Source organism: Salvelinus namaycush, chromosome 23, assembly GCF_016432855.1.
Source record: "Salvelinus namaycush isolate Seneca chromosome 23, SaNama_1.0, whole genome shotgun sequence".
Lineage (NCBI taxonomy): Eukaryota > Metazoa > Chordata > Actinopteri > Salmoniformes > Salmonidae > Salvelinus > Salvelinus namaycush.
In genome coordinates, this window is record NC_052329.1 from 40,887,232 (window position 1) to 40,909,040 (window position 21,809).

Consider the following 21,809-nt stretch of genomic DNA (forward strand, 5'->3'; position numbering starts at 1 on the left):
CCCTCCAGGAGTCAAGCTTGACACCCCTGATCTTAACAGACCAATGAGAGGTGAGTTAGTTTTTTTTATCATGTACAAGCAATTTTTGCGTCTGTATTGAAACGTATCAATAACAGAACAGCAATGATCAAATTCTTAAAATACATTTATAGAATGTCTTATTTTCTTGCCTTTGGACCCGACTTGCATATCTTAGACCAACTTTTGCTGAACTTTAAATACAAATGTCATCTAAGTGTTTTGTTGACCGAATATTAACACATGTATTTTTGTTTTACAATATTTCAGACATGTATAGAATGAAGTTGGGTTACTTCTAAGTCATCATCTCCAACATTGTGACCTTCCATTTTACAGCTTTGCTTTGGTGTGGATTGAAGCCTGTACATTCATAGAAGTTGTATTCCTGCAATGCATTAACCTTTCCTTATTTCTATTGTGGATTGTGTTTCTGTGCGCCAATGGAAAATCTACAAAACTATGCACTCACCAGGCTATGTATTGAATACATGGATTTGGATAGTGATGATACCAATGAATGAATCCTGCACACAATGTGCTTGTTATTTTATGTGTATAAAATTGTTTGAAATATGCATAAAAAAAGAGTAATTACCCATAATTATGCACCTTTGGATAGTTGTTCTTCCAATTTTGACCAATATGATTTAGTGACTACAAAGAAAATGTGTTAATCTACTGGAATTTTTAAAGAGACAGACTCACTTTCTCTTTTGTCTGCTTGGACTCGAGAGATAAGCATGGTTGCGTTAATCTTTTTGCAGGCAGTCATGGTCTTTTGATGAATTTATTCATTTAGAAATGTTGACAGTATAATATAGTTTTGTTGAATGTATTTATGTTTTGAGTTTTGCAAAAGGCCACCGAGTTCTGTGTTTTGTAAAATGACAACATTGGTCCAAGACATGCTTGTACAGGATTGAGAAAAACTAACATTCTCATAAAAAATCCCTGGCCAATTAAAAACAGCTGTAGTTCAAAGCTCTTTCCAGAACACACAAGCATGACAGGAAGAGACAAGGGACACATATTCAGACATTACTGTTGTGGGTGTTCATCCCAGAGAGGGTGGTCAGTGTTGTCCACTGCTTGGCCCAGTAGCCTCACACACTCCCTGAGATGGGCCCCGAAGGTCCTGTGCACCGTCTGCTGGGCCATCAGCTCCGTCCTCAAGACCCCGAGCTGACTGTCCAAGAGATGTCTGAGCTGCTGGGCCAGGGACCTGCGTCGGGTCACCTCCTGCTCCACCTGGTGGTGTTTAGTGGGAGAGATGGAGGCAACAGTGGATCACAGTGGCACATGACAATGCCCTCTTATGGCAACAGGGGGATAGCATCTGGTATTGCAGTACTTTACTTACCACAATGTTAGTATAGAATGCAATGCATGTGAAACAATGAGACCTGGGTCAAATACAAGGTGCACTTGATTTAGCTTGAGGTTTGCACTTCTGGGACTATTTCATTAGCTCCGTTGGTATTTGTACAGCGCAAGTATCATGTATTTGATTCAGGTCAGGGCAACGCCCACCTGCCTCCGCATCCTCTCATAGCCCTCCCTGGTCTTCCCAACTGCAGACCAACCCGGCTGCAGCTGGAGCCCCTTCAGCTTGCCCATCACCCCCTGATACAGGTCCTTCACCTGCAAGACACACACACAAACACACACTGTAGAGCATAGCAAGTTTCTGTCTCTGAAACAGGGTTCACAAAGACGTGCAGGGTCCACGCTGCTCATATTACTGTGCATCGTTATCAGCCCAGCTCCCCGGAGCAGTGTAATAATCCTAACCACTCTCCGATACTCTAACCACAAACAGGAAAGACCAATACGGTCAGGGCCGGCCCCAGGCATAAGCAAGATAAGTGACCACTTAGGGCACCGTGGCACTAAGGGGCCCCAGACCCAAAAATAAATGTTCAACTTACTGATGAGTTATAAAAGCAGGATACACCAAGGTGCAATTTGGTTGTGCATAAGCATACATCCGTGTTTCAAAATGTGCACTTGGGCAAGGCACTTAACCCTAATTGCTCCAGGGTTGCCGTTGATAATGGCACACCTTGGCTGTAACCCCACTCTCCGAGGAATAAAGGACATGGCATAACTCATGGGAAAATTTGTAGAATTGCAGAAAATTCTTTCAAACTACAAAAATGTATCTCCACTCTATGGCAAAATGTGTAGAATTGATGTAAATGAGCGATAAAACTGCAGATTTTTCTCTCTGCCCCATAACAAAATGAGTAGAATTGCATAAAATCTTTTATAAAATTGCTAAATCTTCTCTCCAACCCATGACAAAATCTGTAGAATTGCAGCAAACTTCTTTTAAAACGTAATTTTCTTCTCTCCGTTTTTAAAAGTGGGGCCACTAAAATGTTTTGCCCATGAGGTGCTTAGGGCCCCAAAAAGGCTAGGACCGGCCCTGAATATGGTTAAAAAAAAACAGGTGTAACCCAAAAAACACAAGCATTCCAATATGTCATACAATATGAGAAGACTATACAATATGACATTGTCTCGATTTACTTGGACTTTACGTTCGGGATATTTGAGGCTTGGGAAGGTGAGAGTGAGAGGTTTGGCTTACCTATAGAAATACATGTACATACAGTATATGATCTCAAATAGCTGTGAGTTTGTGAGATCATGTTGCTCAATCTATTAAAAAAAATCTAATCCTATAGAGTTACATTATAATACTATTGTTATTCCATTTCTGCAAGGTTATACCTCTCCTCTGAGCTGGCTCAGTCTAGCGGTGACAGACACACTGTGTTTTAGTAGGATGCTGTAGAAGGTGTTCGTGCTGAAGGCCTCCAGGTCCACCTGATGCTCATAGTCCCAGAACTCATCTGCCTCCAAGCCCAGGGCTACTACAGAATTAAATAGAACACAGAACGTATAGCATGAAGTATGCACTTGCAAACCAAGGGCTGTGGATTCGATTCCCGCTGGCGCCACCCATATGTAAGTCGCTTTGGATAAAAGCATTTGCTAAATCCCACTGGGAACAGACGTCAAGTCAACGTCTATTCCACGTTGGTTTAATGTGGAAACAGTGTTGATTCAACCAGTGTGTGCCCAATGGGATGGCATATAGGGCTACAAAGATAAATATTCAACAAGGGAGGTTATGCTGAATAGGTATTTTGTTTTATTAGCTTATTACTACTAATAAGCCGAATCCTAACTTGAGATCCATGCTCTTAAATCAAATTTAGTCTCAAACTGATGTCCATGAATGATATACATGAAAGTCGGAGTTACGCGCACAGATCTCCAGTTAGGTTTTGGCCCACTGTGACTAACTGATATCTGTATTCAGAGGCATGTGTTCATGAGTGTCAAAGGAAGCCAGGCTTTAGTGTATCATACTTTTCATTCAATTCGCAAGAGGATGAATGAAGCTCACCTGAAGCACCGCTACAGTGCGTACAGTGCGTCATATTTTACCTGGAACACTGCAGCTGAACTGAACTTCTTCCTCCACTCCTCATTCATTCCCGTGAGGCTACAATATATGTCGAGTTTACCCGGGAAGCTGTGAAGCGCTGGGGAAGCTGTGAGTGTGAAGCTGTGAGTGTGAAGCTTCAGGTGAGCTTCTACCGCAGGAGCGGTAGAGATACTCTTAATGATCGGCTATGAAAAGCCAACTGACATTTACTCCTGATTATTATTTGACCATGCTGGTCATTTATGAACATTTGAACATCTTGGCCATGTTCTGTTATAATCTCCACCCGGCACAGCCAGAAGAGGACTGGCACCCCTCAGAACCTGGTTCCTCTCTAGGTTTCTTCCTAGGTTTTGGCCTTTCTAGGGAGTTTTTCCTAGCCGCCGTGCTTCTACACCTGCATTGCTTGCTGTTTGGGGTTTTAGGCTGGGTTTCTGTACAGCACTTCGAGATATTAGCTATATAAAAAATAAATAAACTTGAAGCCAGCTGTAGACTATTGCAAGATTGTGTTCGTGAGTCTTTTATTAAATGCATATGTTTGCTGCTTTTCATTAAATCACGTATGGCTACAAATATTATATATACATTCCTTTATATGGGCACATTGTAGCCTAGGCCTATATACATTAGTTCATATAGGCAGAATGTTGTATATACTGAACAAAAATATAAATTCAAAATTTTCTTTTAAATTTTGAAATAAATGAATAAATAAATGAATTAGGCCCTATATGGATTTCACATGACTGGGCTGGGGCACAGCCAATGGGTGGACCTGTGAGAGCATAGGCCCACCCACTTGGGAACCAGGCTCACCCACTGGGGAGCCAGACCCAGCCAATTGGAATGAGTTTTTTCCCACAAAAGGGCTTTATTACAGACAAAAATACTCCTCAGCACAAGGCGCACCTGTGTAATGATCATGCTGTTTAATCAGCTTCTTGATATGCCACACCTGTCAGGTGGATGGATTATCTTTGCAAATGAGAAATGCTTATTAACAGGGATGTAAACAAATTTGTGCACAAATGTGAGAGAAATAAGCTTTTTGTGCATATGGAACATTTCTGGGATCTTTTCTTTCAGCTCATGAAGCATGGGACCAACACTTTAAATACTGATTTCAAAACAAAATGGACTACATTCTCATTCATATTATCAAGACTTGAGGTGAGTATCAAAATAGTTTTAAGGTGACCTTCCCTTCAAGTTGAACCTCGGGTAGATGTTAATAGAATAATAGCCTGTGGAGTCAACTCAAAATCTGGTATTCTGTATTTTTGAAATAGCCTACATTTTCCATATCATAATGAGACTAAATGAAGCAACATAAGCCAAATGGATTTGGTTATGTTTTCTTATATTAAATGGACATATTAGACTTCAAATTTAGGGGGACATATAGACATTTTACATAAAGATTGTATTTCTGTGGCTTGAATTTCATCATTTTTGTTTTCAGACGTTTTCCTTTGGTAGCCTTACCCATGTGTCTCTCCTCACTCGGAAAGCCTGCTCACTGATGTCGATACCAAAGCTGTTAATTGTGACTTGATTCAATTTGAATGATGTGAATAATGATAATGAGGACGATGGTGAGAGCCCAGTACACTCTTAGGGAAAAAAGGTGCCATCTGTAGAACCAAAAAGGATTCTTCAGGCTGTCCCCATAGGAAAACCCTTTGAAGAACCCATTTTGGTTCCATGTAGAACCGTTTCCAGAGGGTTCTACATGGAACCCAAAATAGTTCTACCTGGAACCAAAAAGGGTTCTGCGTCAGAACCATTTTGGAACCCTTTTTTCTAAGAGTGTATAGCCTAACTCTTTAATCATAGCCTATTGTTACTTTCTGTCTCTAAAATCACAATGTTTCAGTTTCTATAGTCATGAGACAGTATTTTTTAATTGAAACGTCCAAATGTCGGCCTTTTACAGATACATTGTTTTCACATGGAATGTTCTATTTTCATAACTGATAAAAATGTGTTCTACTATAGCCTATAGATAATATTCTACTATAGCCGATAGATAATATTCTGCCCATATGAGCACATTTATTTTAGGCCATGAAAATTAGCAAACAGACAGAACATTGTTTTGCATTCGGGCAATAGGCTACAAGGAAACTCAACATATCTCGACAGACGTTGAGTGCGCAAGGGGGTCTTTGCACTGTGTAGTACCTTCCACAAATCTAGGCCTATCTGATGCTGTCTGGTATGACCTTTCCGCCCATAGTATTGAATGCGAGGGAAGCCATTGAACTCAAGGGAAGCCAGCGAGCATTTGGCCTCCCTTGATAAAATAAAGTAAAAAATAATAGCTAATCTGACTGACCTCAACTGTGAACAGTCCTGGCACACCAAAAAAAGGGTCAAGGGAAGCCAGTTTCGATTTGACTTCACACAATTCACATCACATCGAGAGCAAAACATCAAAATACAGAAAAAAACTAGAATTGTTGCATCTCATTGTGTTGTTGTCCTCTGGAGGCTAGCTAACTAGCTAAAACTGTCCCTTTCATAACTTTGAGATTAGGACTTGTGGGTTTTACTTAATTCTCCGTACTGGCCAATGATTTTATTGCTGATTCTGATCCAACCATAAAGTCTTCCTTTGTGCCCCTGGCCTGAGAGGATAGAAGTTCAATATGTAGCTAGTGTAGTAGGCTAATGTTAACAAGCTAACGTTGCCCATGAAAGGAAGTTAGGCTAGCGAGCAAGCATTTTAGCCAGGTAGCCTAGGATAACAAAAACTAAAAGCGTATTGTATGACCGAGTTATAGGCAGTTTTGTCTCATGGAAGAGAGGGGGATGGCATTGGCGTTTCTACAAACTGGGTGAGTCAACATGTTTTTTTCTACTTGCACGCAAGCACGCGTACACAGAGAAATCAGAACCATGGACAGCCAAATCATATTTAGCTTATGTTGATTGGACTAAATTGTTTTTGGTATCTTCTAGTTGTCACTGTATTAGACTAAGCGTAGGTGAATTGATGATGTTGAAATATTGAAGTTGAAATGGTGCTGGAATAGTGGAGGCAGCTCCTGTTTTCTTTGCGACTTGCGGTAACTCTCTGTGGTTCTAAATTAATAGTTGTTTAGTAGTCCGAAAATGTCGGAAACATTAACTTGCCTGACTATGCTGTGGGTAATGTAACTGTTTGTTACATGTAATTTGCTTTGTGGACAGAGGTTGCTCTCTGGTTTTGTGATGAGGCAAAGTTGTGGTTGAATTTATTCTGCCACTGTGTCTTCTTATTGTCTCGACCTTAGGCCTATATATCACGGTAGCAAGACATAAGAACTACCTACCTATCTTTCCGATTTAGTCCTGCCGTACATACCTACATGTACGCTACGGTCACAAGACGCGGGCCTGCTTATTGTCCCTAGAATTTCTAAGCAAACAGCTGGAGGCAGGGTTTCTCCATTTTTATGGAATGGTCTGCCTATCCATGTGAGAGACGCGGACTTGGTCTCAATCTTTAAGTCTTTATTGAAGACCCATCTCTTCAGTAGGTCCTATGATAGAGTTTAGTCTGGCCCAGGAGTGTGAAGGTGAACGGAAAGGCACTGGAGCAATAAACTGCCCTTGCTGTCTCTACCTGGCCGGTTCCCCTCTCTCAACTGGGATTCTCTGCCTCAAACCCTATTACAGGGGCTGAGTCACTGGCTTACTGGTGCTCTTTCATGCCGTCCCTAGGAGGGGTGCGTCACTTGAGTGGGTTGAGTCACTGACGTGATCTTCCTGTCCGGGTTGGCGCCCCCCTTGGGTTGTGCTGTGGGGGAGATCTTCGTGGGCTATACTAGGCCTTGTCTCAGGATGGACTCTGACCTGTGATTGAAGATATCCCTCTAGTGGTGTGGGGGCTGTGCTTTGGCAAAGTGGGTGGGGTTATATCCTGCCTGTTTGGCCCTGTCCGGGGGTATCGTCGGACGGGGCCAGAGTGTCTCCCGACCCCTCCTGCCTCAGCCTCCAGTATTTATGCTGCTATAGTTTATGTGTCGGGGGGCTAGGGTCAGTCTGTTATATCTGGAGTATTTCTCCTGTCTTATCCGGTGTCCTGTGTGAATTTAAGTATGCTCTCTCTAATTCTCTCTCTTTTTCTCTCTCGGAGGAGGACCTGAGACCTAGGACCATGCCTGAGGACTACCTGGCCTGATGACTCCTTGCGGTCACCAGTCCACCTGGTTGTGCTGCTGCTCCAGTTTCAACTGTTCTGCGGCTATGGAACTCTGACCTGTTCACCGGATGTGCTACCTGTCCCAGACCTGCTGTTTTCAACTCTCTAGAGACAGCAGGAGCGGTAGAGATACTCTGAATGATCGGCTATGAAAAGCCAACTGACATTTACTCCTGAGGTGCTGACCTGTTGCACCCTCTACAACCACTGTGATTATTATTATTTGACCCTGCTCGTCATCTATGAACATTTGAACATCTTGGCCATGTTCTGTTATAATCTCCACCCGGCACAGCCAGAAGAGGACTGGCCACCCCTCATAGCCTGGTTCCTCTCTAGGTTTCTTCCTAGGTTCTGGCCTTTCTAGGGAGTTTTTCCTAGCCACCATGCTTCTACACCTGCATTGCTTGCTGTTTGGGGATTTAGGCTGGGTTTCTGTACAGCACTTTGTGACATCAGCTGATGTAAGAAGGGCTTTATAAATAAATTGGATTGATTGGTTGATTAATAAACGAACAGGTTATACAACAAACAATGCGATTATCACAACACATAGGTTGTAATGTGGCTTTTTTCTGGCTTGTCTTCCCCAGTGATTTTACCCACACTACTGATATTGCTGTAACATTGTGTCCCTATTGTACTGTCTTGCACTGATTGTCCTGTCTATGATATCATTGGTTCACATAAAACAAGTTTCCCATTCTATATTATGCTGAATCAGCTACTGGGCATATTTTTCTGTATACTGGTCTTGTTCTTACACCACTGCAGTGATTTCGTTGCAATGTAAATTGAAAAAATATAAATTGCCAAAATATAAATATAACAAATCTAAGCGTATTTGGGCTGATTTTCCAACTTGATCAAGATTGTTTCAGTTGTAGTATGTGTGGCTGTTGATATTGCGTGAGCATTCACGTGAATGGTGGTATTTTGCAAGCACCACACCAGTGTGATTGGTTGTGGCTTTTGGGTGTTTAAGGGTCAGTCTCCCTTATGTGTAAACAGGGTTGTGTAAGGTAGTAAAGGGTACAGGTGTGAGCTGTTATACTATGGTCCGGTTCCTGGGAATGTTGTATAATAAGGTGGTTGGGTAGCTTGCTTGCCCATGGGCTATGGTGGGTGAAGAGTGAGTGGGAATGAGGAGGATATATTATACTGTACCGGGCTGTACAGAGGCCTCTGTCATCCTGGCCTGGAGGTTTCTGTGGTACTTCTTTAATGTCGTCACCCTGGAACCCTTTGAGGAGTAGTCTTCCATGGGGTACTGGAGCTGGAGTGTACGGTACTGGGCTCTGGTGGCCATTTTCTCTGGCCAGCCATACTCCCGAAACAAGATCTACACATGGGAATACAAATCTGTCTGACTTGTGTGTAATAACAGAATTGTGTGTACAATGTGCGTGACCTTTGCTCCACTAGAATCGAAAAGGTAGTCAACAGCAGCCCGAGAGGCTTATAGGAAGTCGAGACAAAAAAGCAAGTGAATTTGTCACCTGCTACAGAATGTCATCAATACAATAGAACAGTGAATACTCAGTGTCCTTGTACCTCCATTCTGGCTGCAATCAACAGATATGAGAATAATCCATAACATTCAGTATCAAGGTCTAGTGACCATCAACCCGCACCTTGAGTGTCACAAATAGAACACTGAAAATTATGTGCAATACAGAAAGGAAAAATACACTGGTGGAAAAGGTTCTCAAATGTCATAGCTGAGTAAAAGTAAAAGATACCTTAATAGAAAAATATTCAAGTTAAAGTGAAAGTCATCCATTAAAAGAATACTTCAAATTGCTTATAATAAGCAAACCAGACGGCACAAGTTTCTTGTTCTTATTTTATTTTATGGATAGCCAGGGGCACACTACAACACGCAGACATCATTTACAAACAAAGCATTTGTGTTTAGTGAGTTCACCAGATCAGAGGCAGTAGGGATGACTAAGGATGTTCTCTTGATAAGTGTGTGAATTTGGCCATTTTCCTGTCCTACTAAACAGTCAAAATGTATTGAATACTTTTGGGTGTCAGGGAAAATGTATGGAGTAAAAAGTACATTATTTTCATTAGGAATGTAGTGAAGTAAAAGTAAAAGTTGTCAAAAAAATAAAAGTACAGATACCCCCCAAAAACGACTTAAGTAGTACTTTAAAGTATTTTTACTTTAAGTACTTTCCACCACTGCCCCACAGCAACCATTTTGACTATATTAGCCCACACAGCTACACAGATGCACTTTCATGCTTGGTTTAGGACTGCATATACTGTATAAGCTTATAGAGTCTCTAACTGATGTATAGAACAGTATTAAAATGATCCGTTTGGGCTTAGATACAAGCATCATGAAAGCTATAACACAATACATTAATCTGACTTTGTGAAAATCTGTTTTTTGAACCTAACTTGCTTACCACTTTTCTTTCTTTTTTTATTCCTAAATATTTGGTCACGATTCATTTTATGTATAGTTTCCTAGAAAGAAGGGGTGACTCAACTAACCCTTTGGCTCGACTGACCCCAATCTCCACTACGTTCTTAACTGTTGCACATATGCATATTCTAAACTGAAATGTCCCCATTATACTTGCCAATAATGTTTATGGACGTGTGTGTGCGCTTGCAATCAAGGCATGCCTGTGAGGACGCATGTGTGTGTGCATGTCAACGCCAAGAAGTGCTCTCACCAGCAGCGTCACACACAGGCTGAGGATGACCACAGCACCAAGCAGCAGTCCTCCTGTCACCAACCAGTCAGGGCGTAGAAGCAGGTGTCGTCTCTTGGCGATGCCCATCCTTGTCAGATGATGAGGGACAGTGGGGAAGAACGGTCCAGCCTCATAGCACTGTCCACCTGCTGGCATTACCCTCACATACTGTAAGAGGAGCACGTGAGCATATTGGCTTTAGATATTGGGAAGGCTTATGGATTTCACTTTTATCAGTTTAAAGTTACTGCATAACACACTTTAAAAAATGAAGAGGAGCAGGGCATTACTATACAACGAGTGCATCTTTCACCCATTTTGTTCATTAGGTATGAACCTCTAAGGCCCTGTACGAGCAAACAGGGTAATACCATGTGTTTGTATTGATGGTCACTGAGTTTGAAGGCGTACACCCCAGGTTGAGTGAAGACCAAGGAGAAGAGTGTCGGTGGAGTCCTGGCCAGTGTCAGGTCCTCAGCCAGCAGCCTCAGAGGACCCCAGTCAAAGTCACGGTTGGTATTGTACAGGTTCTCTCTGGACAACAAGAGAGGAAGCCGTAAAAAAAAGGATAAAGAAAATACTGCTCATAGAAAGATACCCACGCAAAGGCCAAAATAATTGTTGCAGATGGTGTATTTTCCATACTGCACTTTCAGAAGTGCGTTGGATTTGCAACAGCACCCTGTCCCAGATGAAGAGGTTTGACATTTTATTTTAAAAATCTTCAAGTCCTATGCAAATAAAAAACACATTTCTGAGAGCGAAGTGTAGAAAATCCACTATCAGGAGCAGTTTGATTGACTTACACATCATACTGAGGGTAGTGTTGTCTGGTGACAGTGAAGAGCAGTGTGTCCCCTAGATGTAGACATGTAGTGGGGTTCAGAATCCCCACAGAGCTGGAGTTCATGGTTCCTCCCCAGATGGTTGATCTGCTGGACCAATCAGACCCAGCCCCTCCTTCCTCTCTGACACCAGAGTCACCTGGTTGAAAATAGTCATGGAGGGATGGATGGATGGTTGAATTAATGAATGAACAAATTAACAAAAGAACAAAGAAACAAACGGAGGAATGGATAGATGGATGGATGGATTAACGAATTAATCACAGAGAGAATATTTGATCAGTAAGTGTGTTGGGACAGTAAAATTAGGATAACATGTACAGTGCTATGAAAAAGTATTTGCCCCCTTTATTATTTTCTCTTATTTTGCATATTTTTTTATACTGAATGTTATCAGATCTTCAACCAAAACCTAATATTAGATAAAGGGAACCTGACTTTACAAATAACAAAAACGATGCCTGGCAAAAACCAAACACTGCATTCCACAGTAAGAACCTTATACCAACGGTCAAGCATGGTGGTGGTAGTGTGATGCTTTGGGGATGCTTTGCTGCCTCAGGACCTGCACAACTTGTTTTAATAGAAGGAACCATGAATTCTGCACCAGAGAAATCTACAGGAGAATGTCGGGCCATCCATCTGTGAGCTGAAGCTGAAATGTAGCTGGGTCATGCAGCAAGACAATGATCCCAAAACGCACAATCAAGTCTACATGAAAATGGCTAAAAAGCAGCAAATTTGAAGTTTTGGAATGACCTAGTCAAAGTCCAGACTTAATCCAAATTGAGATGTTGTGACTTGAAACGAGCAGTTCATGCTTGAAAACTCACAAATGTCACTGAGTTAAAGCAGTTCTGCCTGGAGAAGTGTGTCAAAATTCCTCCACAGCGATGTGAGAGACTGATCAACAACTACAGGAAGCGTTTGGTTGGAGTCACTGCAGCTAAAGGTGACAACCAATTATTTAGTGTAAGGGGGCAAATACTTTTTCAAACCGGGGCATTGGGTGTCGCATAACTTTGTTTATGAAATAAATGAAATAAGTATGTCATTGTTGTGTTATTTGTTCATTCAGGTTCCCTTTATCTAATATTAGGTTTTGGTTGAAGATCTGACAACATTCATTATAAAAAATACGCAAAAGTAGGGAAAATACTTTTTCACAGCACTGTAGGTTTTGAATCATTCTTTGATGATAGGTAACCTGTAGAGATGTGCGTTCCCACGCTTTTCTCTGGAAATAACTTCTGAATCGCCGCTGGGACGTCATTGAGGAGACCAAGGAACCCTGCATCTTTAAAAAAAAGCAGACACACACACAAAGACAGTCATTGTTATTATTGGTCCTACCATGTATTAAGGGCCTATTGTAACTGGGCCCACTCTGTATCCGAGGAGCTCACCATTTGTCTGCACTGTGTACACAGGAAGGGAGACATTGTGGCGACCGTCACACTGCAAGGTCCCCTGGGAGTCCCAGCGTTTGAACACGGTCTCCAGCAGCACACTCCCGGAGACACTCACCTGTTAGAGAAAACACAGGGCCGTTTACTGATAACTATGTCAGGTTGTTACTCTATGTGGCTGTCTATGATGTCCAAGCATATGGTATCCAAGTATGTGATTTCCAAGTTTATTCAGTGCATCTTCTGTGATTGTACAAGCTACGTTTTAACTCAAGCTAGTGTACTGTATACCTATCACTTTTTCAATGAAATGGTCCTATGGATGTTGGTTGGAGTTAAGGGGACAGGATCAAGTGTTTGTAATTGAAGAGTTTCATCCCAAAATGCTATATATCCATGTTCAGAAATGTTGGTAAATTATCTGTTATTGTTTAAAGAAATTATGAAAGAGATTAGTGTGTTTTTTCACTATCTAATCATGGCATGGGGTTGTTCAATGACAGACATCTCTTGATGGTTTAAATTCAGAGAGACAAATAATCGTACGTGTGTGTGTATCAAATCCACATTTTTACTGGTCGCATACTGGTGTGTGTGTGTGTGTGTGTGTGTGTGTGTGTGTGTGTGTGTGTGTGTGTGTGTGTGTGTGTGTGTGTGTGTGTGTGTGTGTGTGTGTGTGTGTGTGTGTGGTGCCTTGTGTGAGTATGTGCCCATAATGGGTCTGCCATGCAACTCTTTCCTACACATGCTCAAGACATCATGGCTTACCTGGCCTTCAGAGTTGCTAAATACCAGCTGCAAGTCTACAGCAGCACACACTAAATGCATTGCCAGCTTTGGCCTGCTCCTACACAAGCCTCCACACACAGCTCTCTCTGGGGGTTCCCTGCACAGACACAGGCCCAGAGCTCCATCAAAGCCCTGGTAGTCCCCTGGAGAGAGACACACCTGGGAGAGGAAGAGAGGAACACTTGGGATCTGTTGACCTACAGACTAAAGGAAAAGGCTGGGACTGAGCGGTAGCCAGTCAAGGGAAAAAAGTGACACATTAAGTTGGACTCAATTATGTATATAAACCCTGGATTAATGATGCTATATATGGGCCAATGATAGAATAATAGAATAAACTGCACACCGTACTTTGTTCAATGAACTACAGTACGTTGTTCAATTAACCATTGACACAGAATGTAGAGTTTCTCTGTGTGTGTGTGTGTGTGTGTGTGTGTGTGTGTGTGTGTGTGTGTGTGTGTGTGTGTGTGTGTGTGTGTGTGTGTGTGTGTGTGTGTGCATGCATGGGTGAGTTAACTTCTCCTAACCTGCTGGGTACAGTGCTGTGCCCACTGCTGCCTGTCCAGACAGGTTCCATGTTGTGTCCTTGCTCTTCCATCTCTACAAATATCATACACACTGTGCAAACAAGTGTCCCCTTGGCCCATGAGGTGGTACCCTAGGGCACAGGGGCACTGCCCATCACTGGCCTAAATTGGCACATGCACACACACCCACACCCACCCACACACACACACACATACCAACACACACACATCACACACACAAACAAATGGACATTAGACCTTTTGCAAAACTCGTCTGACTCGAAGCACACACACTGAACTCTCCCTACGCACTTGTTTACGAAGCATGTGACAAATACAATTGGATTTGGATTTGATTTGACATTCAAACGCTTAGATCAACACCCAATACCTGGAAGTCATTCAGAGTACCTAGAGTCATTTCCCCTTTGAACATGAGCTGCTGAGTGGAAGGCTCAACAGTCACTGGGTGACTGACACGGATGGAAATTAGACTCCGGCTATGTTGAAACTTGATATGAAACATTCTGAGCCGCGGGCTACAGATTGAACCCATGAACCAAGTGGATATACTGTATATTGTGTTAACTGTTCTTGCATGCAACCTGTGTGCCTGATACTACGGAAGACTGACAGAACAGAGTCATTGATACACAATACAAAACATAAAGGGCTTTGCACCCACACACGCACGCCCACACACACACACACACAAGAACATACGTAAACACACACACACACACACATACACAAACACACAGACACACACCTGGAAGGTTTGCCCTTCTCCAAGACACACACATCTGTCCTGGCCAGGTAGGGGCTGCTGTGCCCAGGCTCCACAGGGTATGCCGGAGGTCAGAGCAGGTCGCGGACAATAGTGGTTGGTTGGGCAGCTGAGACAGCTGTCCATGGATCTAGCACCAACCGTCGGCCCAAACGTACCCTTCGGACATGGCACTGGTGTGGGACTTCCCACTGGACAATAGAATCCTGTTTGAATAAATAGAGTTTTACCACAAAATGGTAGTGGTAGTGTACCACTAAGGGTTTTCATGCGCTGTCACAAGGTGGCAAAGTCAGGTTTTGTCTCTCATGCCACACACAGCTAAAACACAATAGCCTCACAATAGGATCATAATTATTCTCAGGTCTGTATAAGCATGCAGAGACATACAGTGTGTCTACCTTGTTCACAAAATGGCCTCTCCATCTCCCTGGTTCCCACAGTTCTGTTGTGGCCATAGACAGTGTGCTCCTCCACGAAGACATACAGGCACCAAAGCAGCAGGGTTGGCCACCTGCAGACTCCTGGCCCTAACTTCCTTAGCATCATCCCGGTCCTGGACGATCCTGCTACTGCTGTCCCAGACTCAGTGGGGGACTGGAGACCAGCACTTTCCCTGGCCTACTGAATAATTGATGGGGCCTGAGAGGTAGGGTAACATGGGAGGCTTGTGGGTTGAAAATGGCAACCCTACGCATCCAGGTCAGATTACAGGCTTTGTTCATATCAATCCTACCACGGAACTGATATTGAATTGATAGTGATTTGGCTCTCGTCACATCATCACAACTTTGCTTTACGGTTCATTGCAATTCTCCCAGAATTCTAGGAATGTACTATTTATTTGAATGTTTAGAATTAGCAAATTGTTTTTCAGATGGTGTCTGTTTGCTGTTTTGCCTAGGTCAAAGAGTGGTCGTGAGAAATGAATACTTTGTTTTGCTGCTTATCCAGTCAAACTTTGTCCTGTGTACTGAAAGGCTGCCAGCTTGTGTTCAAAATCCAAGGTAACATCTTCACCCTTTGCTTCCTCATGATAACGGGCCTTTCCTGGCTTTTATCAAGTGGTACACATACGCATACACATGTACTAAATCAATACCACCTACCAAATAAATATCAATGAAAAAAAGTAGCAGTTTGAATATAGGTCAACTGCCTAGAAACCACAATACAAAACTAAAGTGTATAATGCAAAGCTCTGTGTGTGTGTGTGTGTGTGTGTGTGTGTGTGTGTGTGTGTGTGTGTGTGTGTGTGTGTGTGTGTGTGTGTGTGTGTGTGTGTGTGTGTGTGTGTGTGTGTGTGTGTGTGTACACTAGGAATGTGCATGTGCGTGTGTGTGTGTGTACACTAGGAATGTGCATGCGCATGTGTGTGTGTGTACACTAGGAATGTGCATGCGCATGTGTGTGTGTGTACACTAGGAATGTGCATGCGCATGTGTGTGTGTGTACACTAGGAATGTGCGTGTGTGTGTACACTAGGAATGTGCATGTGCATGTGCATGCGCATGTGTCTGTTTGTGTGTGTGTGTGTGTGTGTGTATGCTTGAGTGTGAATACACGTGAGTGTGTGCCTGGGATGTGTAATATTTTATTTCATTTATTTAACCTTTATTTAACTAGGCGAGTCAGTTAAGAACAAATTCTTACTTACAATGACGGCCTACCAAAGGGCAAAAGGCCTCCGACGGAGATGGGGGCTGGGATTAAAAATAAAAATAAAAAGAGACCTAAGACAACAATATAGCATGGCAGCAACACAACATGACAACAACATGGTAGCAACAGAACATGGCAGCAGCACAACATGGTAGCAGCACAAAACAGGATACAACAATTATTGGGCACAGACAACAGCACAAAGGGCAAGAAGGTAGAGACAACAATACATCACGCAAAGCAGCCACAACTGTCAGTTAGAGTGTCCATGATTGAGTCTTTGAATGAATAGATTGAGGTAAAACTGTCCAGTTTGAGTGTTTGTTGCAGCTTGTTCCAGTCGCTAGCTGCAGCGAACTGAAAAGAGGAGCGACCCATAAATGTGTGTGCTTTGGGGACCTTTAACAAAATGTGACTGGCAGAACGGGTGTTGTATGTGGAGGTTGAGGGCTGCAGGAGATATCTCAGATAGGGGGGAGTGAAGCCTAAGAGGGTTTTATAAATAAGCATCAACCAGTGGGTCTTGCAACTGGTATACAGAGATGACCAGTTTACAGAAGATTATAGAGTGCAGTGATGTGCCGGCCGCCCAACAACCTGCCCGCTTGACCCTATCCCCTCCTCTCTTCTCCAGACCATTTCTGGAGACCTTCTCCCTTACCTCACCTCACTCATCAACTCATCCTTGACCGCTGGCTACGTCCCTTCCGTCTTCAAGAGAGCGAGAGTTGCACCCCTTCTGAAAAAACCTACACTCGATCCCTCCGATGTCAACAACTACAGACCAGTATCCCTTCTTTCTTTTCTCTCCAAAACTCTTGAACGTGCCGTCCTTGGCCAGCTCTCCTGCTATCTCTCTCAGAATGACCTTCTTGATCCAAATCAGTCAGGTTTCAAGACTAGTCATTCAACTGAGACTGCTCTTCTCTGTGTCACGGAGGCGCTCCGCACTGCTAAAGCTAACTCTCTCTCCTCTGCTCTCATCCTTCTAGACCTATCGGCTGCCTTTGATACTGTGAACCATCAGATCCTCCTCTCCACCCTCTCCGAGTTGGGCATCTCCGGCGCGGCCCACGCTTGGATTGCGTCCTACCTGACAGGTCGCTCCTACCAGGTGGCGTGGCGAGAATCTGTCTCCTCACCACGTGCTCTCACCACTGGTGTCCCCCAGGGCTCTGTTCTAGGCCCTCTCCTATTCTCGCTATACACCAAGTCACTTGGCTCTGTCATAACCTCACATGGTCTCTCCTATCATTGCTATGCAGACGACACACAATTAATCTTCTCCTTTCCCCCTTCTGATAACCAGGTGGCGAATCGCATCTCTGCATGTCTGGCAGACATATCAGTGTGGATGACGGATCACCACCTCAAGCTGAACCTCGGCAAGACGGAGCTGCTCTTCCTCCCGGGGAAGGACTGCCCGTTCCATGATCTCGCCATCACGGTTGACAACTCCATTGTGTCCTCCTCCCAGAGCGCTAAGAACCTTGGCGTGATCCTGGACAACACCCTGTCGTTCTCAACTAACATCAAGGCGGTGGCCCGTTCCTGTAGGTTCATGCTCTACAACATTCGCAGAGTACGACCCTGCCTCACACAGGAAGCGGCGCAGGTCCTAATCCAGGCACTTGTCATCTCCCGTCTGGATTACTGCAACTCGCTGTTGGTTGGGCTCCCTGCCTGTGCCATTAAACCCCTACAACTCATCCAGAACGCCGCAGCCCGTCTGGTGTTCAACCTTCCCAAGTTCTCTCACGTCACCCCGCTCCTCCGCTCTCTCCACTGGCTTCCAGTTGAAGCTCGCATCCGCTACAAGACCATGGTGCTTGCCTACGGAGCTGTGAGGGGAACGGCACCTCCGTACCTTCAGGCTCTGATCAGGCCCTACACCCAAACAAGGGCACTGCGTTCATCCACCTCTGGCCTGCTCGCCTCCCTACCTCTGAGGAAGTACAGTTCCCGCTCAGCCCAGTCAAAACTGTTCGCTGCTCTGGCACCCCAATGGTGGAACAAACTCCCTCACGACGCCAGGTCAGCGGAGTCAATCACCACCTTCCGGAGACACCTGAAACCCCACCTCTTTAAGGAATACCTAGGATAGGATAAAGTAATCCTTCTAACCCCCCCCCCCCCCCCCCTTAAAAGATTTAGATGCACTATTGTAAAGTGGCTGTTCCACTGGATATCATAAGGTGAATGCACCAATTTGTAAGTCGCTCTGGATAAGAGCGTCTGCTAAATGACTTAAATGTAAATGTAATGTGTCCTATAAGGTGTCACGCCCTGATCTGTTTCACCTGTCCTTGTGATTGTCTCCACCCCCCTCCAGGTGTTGCCCATCTTCCCCATTGTGCCCTGTATATTTATACCTGTGTTCTCTGTTTGTGTGTTGCCAGTTCGTCTTGTTTGTTAAGTCAACCAGCGGTTCTCTCAGCTCCTGCTTTTCCCCAGTCTCTCCTTTTCTCGCCCTCCTGGTTTTGACCCTTCCCTGTCCGGACTCTGAGCCCGCCTGCCTGACCACTCTGCCTGACCCTGCCCCTACTCTGGATTACCGACCTCTGCCTGACCTGAGCCTGCCGTCCTGTACCTTTGACCCACTACTCTGGATTATCGACCCCTGCCTGTCGTTTGCCTGTTGCTGTAATAAACATTATTACTTCAGCACAGTCTGCACTTGGGTTTTACCTGAAACGTTATATAAGGAGCATTGGTGGAAAATCTGATGGCCGAATGGCAGAGAACATCTAGCTACTTGAAAGCACCCTTACCTGCCGATCTATAAATTACATCACCATAATCTAGCATGGGTAGGATGGTCATCTGAATCAGGGTTAGTTTGATAGCTTGGGTGAAAGAGGAACTATTACGATAGAGGAAACCAAGTCTAGATTTAACCTTAGCCTGCAGCTTTGATATGTGCTGAGAGAAGGACAGTGTACCGTCTAGCCATACTCCCAAGTACTTCTATGAGGTGACTACCTCAAGCTCTAAACCCTCAGAGGTAGTAATCACACCTGTGGAGAGAGAGGCATTCTTCTTACCAAACCACATTACCTTTGTTTTGGAGGTGTTCAGAACAAGGTTAATGGCAGAGAAAGCTTGTTGGACACTAAGAAAGCTTTGTTGTATAGCATTTAACACAAAATCCCGGGAGGGGCCAGCTGAGTATAAGACTGTATCATCTGCATATAAATAGATGAGAGAGCTTCCTACTGCCTGAGCTATGTTGTTGATGTAAATTGAGAAGAGCGTGGGACCTAGGATCGAGCCTTGGGGTACACCCTTGGTGACAGGCAGTGGCTGAGACAGCAGATGTTCTGACTTCATACACTGCACTCTTTGAGAAACCAGGCCAAAGACCCCTCAGACACCAATACTCCTTAGAATGGAATGGTCTACTGTATCAAAAGCTTTGGCCAAGTCAATAAAAATAGCAGTACAACATTGCTTAGAATCAAGGGCAATGGTGACATCATTGAGGACCTTTAAGGTTGCGGTGATACATCCATAACCTGAGCGGAAACCAGATTGCATACCAGAGAGAATAATATAGACATCAAGAAAGCCAGTCAGTTGATTATTGACAAGTTTTTCCAACACTTTGGATAAACAGGGCAAAATAGAATTAGGCCTATAACAGTTAGGATCAGCTTGATCTCCCCCTTTAAATAAAGGATGGACTGTGGCTGTCTTCCAAGCAAAGGGAACCTCCCCAGAGAGGAGAGACAGGATAAAAAGGTCAGAGATAGGCTTGGCGATTATAGGGGCAGCAACCTTAAAGAAGAAAGGGTCTAAACCATCTGACGCAGATGTGTTTGGGGGGTCAAGTTTAAGGAGCTCCTTTAACACCTCGGACTTAGTGACCGCCTGCAGGGAGAAACTTTGTAGCAGGGCAGGGGAAAAAGAGGGAGGAGCATCGGGGCTAGTTGCATTAGACCCACAGAGAGAGAACTACTTCTTAAAGTAAGTAACTTTGGCCTTCCGGATAGCCTGATGCACTCATTTCTAATTTGCCTGAACGAGAGCCAGTCAGCCTGAGTATACGTGTGCCGAGCCTTTCGCCAAATGCAATTCTTGAGGAACTCTGCCAGATCACGGTCGAACCAGGGGCTAAACCTGTTTTTACTTCTCATTTTCTTTATGTAATAACCTGCAGTATGTTCAGAAGTCAACCTTCTGCACAAGCATAAGCAGGTGGCCTTAATCCACCGCTGGTGGTTCCCCCTCCCTAGATAGCATATGAAGTGATGGCAAAAAAAAAGTTGAATTACAGGAAATTAGCTTTAAAAATGCTAAATCCTCCTCCCTAGATAGCATATGAAGTGATGGCAAAAAAAGTTGAATTACAGGAAATTAGCTTTAAAAATGCTAAATCCTCTCCGCCTCATTGCAAAATGTCAATATTGGCATATTGCCCAATGGCAATATGTGTAGAATTGCAGGACATTTGCTTTAAAAAAGGAGCATTTTCTCTTTGCCCCATGGCGAAATGTGTAGAATTAGAGGAAGTTAGCTGTTTCCCCCCTTGCGATACACTGTTATCCACTCTCGAGAACATTTCACATAATATATTTTTCCACTTTATTTTTTAAAGAACAATGGACTTTGGCTACATGGAATAACCTACATAATTCATCACAGAAGCTCTGGACTATGCCCTGTCAATGACAATGCCCTGTCAATGACAACTAGCTAGTTACCTAAGAGAGTTGGTGGTGACCTTTTACACACATACAAGCGGGATGAGATGAGTGAAGGATGTGCCCTGGCTGCAGTCAATGGTTAAACCGTCTGTGTTGACATGATGGCTGCAGATCATGGACATTATGACTGGTTATACTCATTCATATATAAAATATGTATGACTCATATAGAGATATTGCAACAGATGAGCTCAAACGAGGTGAGAGTAATATAGATCGGTGGGTTGTTAACCAATAAAACCAATATATGCACAACGTTAAGGCAAAATAGACAGGCCTGGCTTACAATCAAAGGAATACTGACCAGTGGAGGCTGCTGTGGAGGAGGACGGCTCATAATAATGACTGGAACGGAGCAAATGGAATGGCATCAAACACATGGAATCCATAGCTGTGTTTGAATACTCATACTAACCGCACTAACCGTAGTAGTTGTGACGTAGTTTGAGTATATAGTATGCTTAATGGTCACAGTATGGATATAGTTAGTATGCCAAAAGTTCCCGGATGTCGTACTACATTCGCCAAAATACAAAGTATACAAGCAGTGGACACTATTTCAGTCCTTTCAGGGCCCATAATGCAATTCTTTAAGAAAGGGGCGCGGCTTCACAACGTTTTAAGATTTGGAGAAAAGGGCCAAAAAATATGCAGCTGAAGACCAACGAGAGCGGATACCAATGAATTGCTTTAA

At 43.7% G+C, this 21,809-nt stretch overlaps 1 protein-coding gene across 1 annotated transcript; it reads right to left on the bottom strand.

The window, feature by feature from the left end:
• Window positions 1-707: 707 nt before the first annotated feature.
• LOC120018835 lies at window positions 708-15,783 on the bottom strand. Its single transcript, XM_038962056.1, has 13 exons — window positions 15,149-15,783; window positions 14,730-14,953; window positions 13,961-14,122; window positions 13,410-13,589; window positions 12,639-12,759; window positions 12,440-12,529; window positions 11,194-11,371; window positions 10,759-10,921; window positions 10,367-10,555; window positions 8,841-9,015; window positions 2,758-2,900; window positions 1,552-1,662; window positions 708-1,269 (listed from the first exon to the last, which is right to left on the bottom strand). The coding sequence occupies exons 1-13, from the start codon at window positions 15,294-15,296 to the stop codon at window positions 1,060-1,062; spliced, it is 2,094 nt and encodes a 697-aa protein (XP_038817984.1). The 5' UTR covers window positions 15,297-15,783; the 3' UTR covers window positions 708-1,059.
• Between the last annotated feature and the right edge of the window lie 6,026 nt (window positions 15,784-21,809).

Excerpts from the sequence above, each read along its gene's own strand:
- LOC120018835 (XM_038962056.1), bottom strand. The coding sequence starts at position 15,296 with ATGATGCTAAGGAAGTTAGGGCCAGGAGTCTGCAGGTGGCCAACCCTG. Across the intron at positions 12,760-13,409 it reads TTAGCAACTCTGAAGGCCAG|GTGAGTGTCTCCGGGAGTGT; the intron begins GTAAGCCATGAT and ends TTTCTCTAACAG. Across the intron at positions 1,663-2,757 it reads TGAGCCAGCTCAGAGGAGAG|GTGAAGGACCTGTATCAGGG; the intron begins GTATAACCTTGC and ends TGTGTCTTGCAG.